Source organism: Callithrix jacchus, chromosome 22 (assembly GCF_049354715.1).
Source record: "Callithrix jacchus isolate 240 chromosome 22, calJac240_pri, whole genome shotgun sequence".
NCBI lineage: Eukaryota > Metazoa > Chordata > Mammalia > Primates > Cebidae > Callithrix > Callithrix jacchus.
Genome location: NC_133523.1, coordinates 34,165,493 through 34,172,954, shown reverse-complemented (window position 1 = coordinate 34,172,954; position 7,462 = coordinate 34,165,493). Strand labels below are relative to the sequence as shown.

Here is a 7,462-nt window from a genome sequence, read left to right as displayed (position 1 = left end):
GATGCCCACTTCTCCAAAATTTCAACAACCCAACACAGTGATACTGGGGGCGTAGCACAGATTTATTTTCTAGTACTAGGTCACCTCTCTCCCAGCTGCCTTAGGGGGAGAGGCTTGGGGACTAAGGGGCTTGCTGTGAGAATAAGGCATTTGGGGTGGGGGTGGAGGGCCAGCTGAGGGGCTGTCTCAGCTAAGCTGGTCCTCATACTGCTTTCGGAAACAATCACCAGCAGGGAAGAAATCCCAACATCTCTCTTGGTACATCTTCCAGACATAGGACTCCTAGGATTGGGGGATAGAGAGACTCCATTGGTCACATTTTTCAAACCCTTGAGACCTTGAGAAAATATAAATATTTTGAGACAGGGTGTTGCTCTGTTGCCCAGACTGGAGTGCAGTGGGACAATCATAGCTGACTGTAGCCCTCCTGGGCTCCAGCAATCCTCCACCCCCATCTCCAGAGTAGCTGGAACTACAGGTGCATACCACCACCCCTGGGTAATTTTTTAATAGAGACAGGGTCTCGCCATGTTGCCTAGGCTGTCTTGGACTTCTGGTCTCAAGCAGTTTTCCCACTGTGGCCTCCCAAAGGGCTAGGATTACAGGCATCAGCCAGGACACCTCTCCTGAACCCATTTTTTGAGACAGAGTATCGCTCTGTCGCCTAGGCTGGAGTGCAGTGGTGTGATCTTGGCTCACTGCAACCTGGGCTTACTGCAACCTCTGCCTCCTGGATTCAAGTGATTCTCCAACCTCAGCTTCCTGAGTAGCTGGGATTATAGGCATGCACCACCACGCCCTGCTAATTTTTGTATTTTTAGTAGAGATGGAATTTCACCATGTTGGCCAGGTTGGTCTTGAACGCCTGACCTCAAGTGATCCACCCGCCTTGGCCTCCCAAAGTGCTGGGATTACAGGCATGAGCCACTGTGCCCAGCCCCAGCCCTAACCCTTGATATTAATAGGAACATTTTACTGCAACCTGCTGACTGGCCTTATGTTAAAGGGCTCCATGTCCTGTCCATTGTCCTCCCATTAACACCCTCTTACCTGACCTGTGTGTTCTGTTTCGTCCTTGTTTATCAAATACATCAGGAAAAACCTGAGGGCAAGAGGACCACAGAAGACAAGTTAGAACCACCCTTACCTTGTTTTATCTTATTTTTTATTTAGAGTAGTGAGGATGTCTTGCTATGTTGCATAAGCTGGTCTCAAACTCCTGGCCTCAAGTAATCATCCTGCCTTGGCCTCTCAAAGTACTGGGATTACAAACGTGAACCATTGCGGAGTGGGACAACCTTACCTTCTGATTGGCTGGCAGGGAATCGCCTACATGGACACTACACCCACTTTTCCTAACTGGCCCAAGCTAAGTACCCCGCCCCTGGCTATCAGCAGCCACGCCCCCACCCTCCTGATTGGCCAGTGTGTCCGTGCTCACATGTAATTGGCCAGGTTGTGCTCCTCCAGCGTGTGAGTCTCGAAGCCATGGGGTGTCGTATCAAAGTAGTCGCTGCCAATTCCACAGATGAAGCACTTGGTCTGTGAGTGGCAAGAGACACGAGAGTGGAGGCCCACTTGATCCCCAGAATCCAGTAATCCCTCTGGGTCACCCCCAGACATGACTCACCTCCATATCCTCCTTCACTTGCTCTTGTTGGTCTCGGAGCTCACCAAAAGCGTCGATGATCAGACCTGAGGAGGCAGGCTGCAAGTCAGTGCCTGACCTCTGACCTGGTTCAGACTCCTCCTTTTCCAGCTTCCTACCTCCGGGCCTTGTCTTCCATCCCCCATCTCCCTAATCTCACCCCTAATTTCGATTCCTAAGAAGATTAATATTAGGCCTTTACTGGCCGAGCAGGTGGCTCACGCCTGTAATCCCAGTACTTCGGGAGGCCGAGGCTGGCGGATCATCTGAGGTCAGGAGTTCAAGAGCAGCCTGGCCAACATGGTGAAACCCCGTCTCTACTAAAATAAAATAAAATATAAATAAAAAATTAGCTGGGTGTGGTGGCACATGTCTGCAATCCCAGCTACTTGAAAGGCTGAGGGCAGGAGAATCACTTGAACCTGAGAGGTGGAGGTTGCAGTTAGCCGAGATGGCACCACTGAACTCCAGCCTGGTTGACAGAGGAAGACTCCCTCTAAAAACAAAAAACAAAACAAACAAAAAAAACCATATAATATATCTCTATCTCAGGGCTTTATTAAGCACTGATATGAGCCAGACACTGAGCACCTATGAATTGTCTTAATCCTTATCACAACCTATCCTTATCACTTTGCAGATGGAGAAACCGAGGCCCAGAAAGGCAACTTGCTTAGGGTCTCACGGTAGCCAGAGGTAGGGATGGGGTATAAATCCAGGCCGGCTGGATCCTAGGCCACACCCTCAGCCATGGAGCTGCCTCTGAGCGCCCACCCTAGTACTGACCCTGGATGATGGCCAACAGGATGACGATGACGAAGAAGAAGAAGGTGATGTCGAAGACCACCCGGTAGAGCTCGTATTCGTCACCCGCGGGGTCCTCGATCTCGTCCCCAATGCCTCCACCAGCCCGGACACCCACGTACATGTGAAACAGGTAACACTGAGGAAGGGAGCACACTGGTCACTCATTCATTCAACATTCACTGAGTACCAGCCAGAGCCCTGGGCGAGGCAGGGCCGAAGACACAGCAACGACTGAGACAGACCTGGGCTCTGCCCTCAAAGGACTCACATACATGGCATCAGACAGCTAACGACAGCCAGAAATGGTCAGGGCTGTGACAGGGAGGGCACGGGCAGGGGTGTGAGGGCCAGGTTGGGTGGGGGGCACAGGCAGAGGGGTCAGGGCCAGGATAGGAGAGCACAGGTAGAGGAGTGAGGGCCGGGTTGAGTGAGGGGCACAGGCAGAGGGGTAAGGGCTGAGATGGGGAGCACAGGCAGAGGGGTGATGGCTGAGATGGGGGGACAGGCAGAGGGGTCAGGGTGGGGTGGCATGGGCAGGGGGTCAGGGCTGGGGTGGGGTCACAGGCAGAGGGGTGAGGGCTGAGATGGGGGCACAGGCAGAGGGGTGTGGGATGGGGTAGGGACGGGGTGAGGGCTGGGGTGGGGGGGCACAGGCAGAGGGATCAGGGCTGGGATGGGGGGCATGGGCAGAGGGTGAGGGCTGGGATGGGTTGCACAGGCAGAGGGGTGAGGGCTGAGATGGGGGCACAGGCAGAGGGGTGTGGGATGGGGTAGGGACAGGGGGTGAGGGCTGGGGTGGGGGGCACAGGCAGAGGGATCAGGGCTGGGATGGGGGGGCATGGGCAGAGGGGTGAAGGCTGGGAATGGGGGCACGGGCAGAGGGGTGAAGGCTGGGATGGGGGCACAGGCAGAGGGGTGAGGGCTGGGGTGGGGGGGCACAGGCAGAGGGGTGAGGGCTGGGATGGGGGCACAGGCAGAGGGGTGAGGGCTGGGGTGGGGGGCACAGGCAGAGGGGTGAGGGCTGGGATGGGTTGCACAGGCAGAGGGGTGAGGGCTGGGATGGGGGGCACAGGTAGAGGGGTGAGGGCTGGGATGGGTTGCACAGGCAGAGGGGTGAGGGCTGGAATGGGTTGTACAGGCAGAGGGGTGAGGGCTGGGGTGGGGGGGCAGAGGGGTGAGGGCTGGGATGAGGGGCATAGGCAAAGGGGTGAGGGCTGGGATGGGGGCACGGGCAGAGGGATCAGGGCTGGGATGGGGGGCATGGGAAGAGGCGTCAGGGCTGGGATGGAGGGGCACGGGCAGGGGGTGAGGGCTGGGGTGGGGGTCACAGGCAGAGGGGTGAGGGTTGGGATGGGGGCACAGGCAGAGGGGTGAGGGCTGGGATGGGGGCACAGGCAGAGGGGTGAGGGCTGGGATGGGGGCACAGGCAGAGGGGTGAGGGCTGGGGTGGGGGACACAGGCAGAGGGGTGAGGGCTGGGGTGGGGGACACAGGCAGAGGGGTGAGGGCTGGGATGGGTTGCACAGGCAGAGGGGTGAGGGCTGGGATGGGGGGCACAGGCAGAGGGGTGAGGGCTGGGATGGAGGTCACAGGCAGAGGGGTGAGGGCTGGGATGGGGGCACAGTGTGACCAGGGGTGAGCTGGGGGAAGCACTGGAAGCTTTAACCGCCCACTGGAGGCATCTGATCCAGCCTAAGTAATCAGATGAGGCTTCCTGGAAGAGGAGACACGTGTGGGCTGAAACCTAAAGGAGGCATTAGGTGGAGGGGTGATGGGAGAGGGTGTTCCCGGCAGAGAAAGCCACATGCGACAACATCACCACCAGTGAGGAAAGAATGCATCTTGCTGCTGTGAGGAACTGAAAATGCTCAGTGAGGCTGGAAAATAGAGCTCCTGTTCTGGAGAGCAGGGAGAGAGATGAGGCAGGGCCTGGGCAGAGGGCTCTGTGGGCCCTGGTCCAGCCCATGGTCCGGGGCTTCCTGGAGGAGGTGGCATTTAAGTGGAAAGGTGAGATGCCAAATGAATGGGGTGTGTGTGTCTACTGGGCCTGGGTTGGGGAACAGAGAGAACATCAGGTGCAAAGGGCTTGATCTGGAGGAAACATGCAGCCCTAGGGGAACTGAAAGAGGACCAGGCGGCCAGAAAGCAAAAAGCAAGAGGGTCTGTGGTTAGACTCAGGCAGGGCCAGCCATCTTCATGGGCCTGGTAAGCCGTGGCGGGTGATTCGACTTTATCCGCAGTGGGATGGGGGCCACAAGAAGGGGTGGAGTTGGGGGAGGGGAGGGAGCACAGTCCACCTGGCATTTGGGCACAACTTTACATCACTTGTTTTTTGTTATCTGTTTTTTTGAGACAGAGCCTTGCTCTGTTGCCCGGCTGGAGTGCAGTGCTGTGATCTCAGCTCACTCCAACCTCCGCCTCCCAGGTTCAAGCAATTCTCTTGCTTCAGCCTCCCAAGTAGCTGGGACTACAGGTGTGCGCCACCATGCCCAGCTAATTTTTTGTATTTTTAGTAGAGATGGTGTTTCACCATGTTGGCCAGGATGGTCTCAATCTCTTGACCTCATGATCCACCTGCCTCAGCCTCCCAAAATGCTGGGATTACAGGCATGAGCCACCGTGCCTGGCCGGAAATGATTCTTTTAATGTGGCCTCTGTCTCTAGTAAGTTCATATGAATTTGGGTTATGATCACTGTTATTAGAAGAGAAAACATAGATCTGCATTGAACACTGGGTATACCTTAGGTGACACTTTTTTAAAAATCTGAGGCAGGAATCCGAGTTATGGCACCAAAAAAAAAAAAAAGGAAGAAAGAAAAAAAATTGAGACATGGTCTTACTCTGTTACCCAGGCTGGAGTGCAGTGGTGCAATCACAGCTCACTGCAACCTTGAACTCCTGGGTTCAAGCGATCCTCTTGCCTCAGCCTCCTTCCCAAAGTGCTGGGATTACAGGAGTTAGTCAATGCGCCTGGCTTGGGTGAAACTTTTAATTATGGGTAATGATGATAGAAGCTAACATCTATGTAATCCTTAGGATGTGCCAGGCACTAGTCTAAGTCTTTTTTTTTTTTTTTTTTGAGATGGAGTTTTGCTCTTGTTACCCAGGCTGGAGTGCAATGGTGTGATCTCAGCTCACAGCAACCTCTGCCTCCTGGGTTCAGGCAATTCTCCTGCCTCAGCCTCCTGAGTAGCTGGGATTACAGGCACATGCCACCGTGCCCAGCTAATTTTTTGTATTTTTAGTAGAGACAGGGTTTCACCATGTTGACCAGGATGGTCTCGATCTCTTGACCTCATGATCCACCCGCCTCAGCCTCCCAAAGTGCTGGGATTACAGGTGTGAGCAACCGCGCGCGCCGGGCCTAGTCTGAGTCTTTTAAGTCTTTGATAGCCAGAGAGCACCTATTAGTCTAAAAGCACCTACTATTACACACTCATTTTACAAGTGAGGCCCCCAGGGCACAGGGAGAAAGTTGAATAGCCTGACCAAAAATCACTCGGCTCATAAGTGGCCCTTGAGTACCTTGCCAGTAATGGTAGTTTGAAAAGCTCAAATAAGGCTGGGTGTGGTGGCTCAGGCCTGTAATCCCAGCACTTTGGAAGGCCAAGGTGGGTGGATCATTTGAGGTCAGGAGTGTGAGACCAGCCTGGCCAACATGGTGAGATGCCCCCATCTCTACTAAAAATACAAAAATCAGCTGGGGGTGGTAATGGGTGCCTGTAATCCCAGCTACTCAGGAGGCTGAGGCAGGAGAATCACTTGAATCTGAGAGACAGAGGTTGCAGGGAGCTGAGATGGCGCCCACAGTCATCACCAGCTCGGGGCAGGACAGGACCCAGGCAGCTCCACGCTGGGCTTGCTCTCCCCCTGCACCTGCGCTTGAGCCTCGGTAACAGAATGAGACTCTATCTCAGAAAAACAAAAACAAAAACAAAACTCAGCTAAAGTAATGTTGAAACAATGGCCAACAGGCGCGGAGCACTCAAATGCCTGGCACCGTTCAAAGTAGCTGACGTGCATCAGCTCGCCAAACTGTAGGTCCGATTTTCATTTTTTAGAGACAGGGTCTCTCTGTCTACCAGGCTGGAGTGTAGAGGCCCATTCATAGCTCAATGCAGCCTCTAACAGTTGGGCCCAAGAGATCCTCCGGCCTTAGCCTCCAGGCGCACAACACAACACCCAGCTAATGTTTAAATTTTTTTATAGAGACAGGGGTTTTTTGCCTTGTTGCCCAGGCTGGTCTCCAACTCCTGAACTCAACTGATCTTCCCACCTCAGCCTTCCAAGGTGCTGGGATTGGAGGCTGAAGTCATCACGCCCAGCCCCGAGGTACCATTATTAACTCCTTCATCAAATGCGAGAAGGGGGCTGGGCACGGTGGCTCACACCTGTAATCCCAACACTTTGGGAGGCCGAGGTGGGAGGATCATAAGGCCAGGAGTTTGAGACCAGCCTGGCCAATATGGTGAAACCCCATCTCTACTAAAAATACAAAAATTAGCCGGGTGTGGTGGCGGGTGCCTGTAGTCCAAGCTACTCGGGAGGATGAGGCCGGAGAACTGCTTGAACCCAGGAGGCGGAGGTTGCAGTGAGATGAGATCGTTCTACTGCACTCCAGCCTGGGCAACAGAGCCAGACTCTGTCTCAAAAAAAAAAAAAAAAAAAAGATGCGAGGAGGAAGGGTCCCAGAGCGCTGGGGGAGGGCTCACCGTCATCATGTCATCACACTTCATGTCTGGCTCATCCTCATCCTCGCTCTTGTTGTAGAACTTGCGGAAGAAGTTGAAGGCCACCACGGTGTACAGGTAGACGACCACCGCCAGGAGGCCCACGGTCATCACCAGCTGGGGGCAGGGGGCCAGGTCAGCTCCGCCCTGGGCTTGCCTTCTCCCTGTCCCACTGATTCTGGGTCCTGGCCCCAGTTTCAGCCCCTGTGGCTCTACCTCTCTGCCCCACACTCCCCTGGCTCAGCCCACCCAGCCTTGCCCCTCCTCAGCCCAGCTG

The 7,462-nt window shown here is 54.8% G+C and overlaps 1 protein-coding gene across 6 annotated transcripts in view; it reads right to left on the bottom strand.

Annotated features, from left to right (window-relative positions):
* Positions 1-41: 41 nt before the first annotated feature.
* The window catches only part of RYR1 (ryanodine receptor 1), a 149,654-nt gene continuing 142,233 nt past the window's right edge, over positions 42-7,462 (bottom strand). For all 6 annotated transcript variants that reach the window (XM_078359289.1, XM_078359292.1, XM_078359290.1 and 3 more), the window contains 6 exons: positions 7,168-7,302; positions 2,435-2,591; positions 1,631-1,695; positions 1,442-1,542; positions 1,051-1,102; positions 42-282 (listed from right to left, as the gene is read on the bottom strand). In XM_078359289.1, coding sequence (XP_078215415.1) covers positions 187-282; positions 1,051-1,102; positions 1,442-1,542; positions 1,631-1,695; positions 2,435-2,591; positions 7,168-7,302 — 606 coding nt within the window. In that variant the 3' untranslated portion in view covers positions 42-186. The remainder of the gene's footprint in view (positions 283-1,050; positions 1,103-1,441; positions 1,543-1,630; positions 1,696-2,434; positions 2,592-7,167; positions 7,303-7,462) is intronic.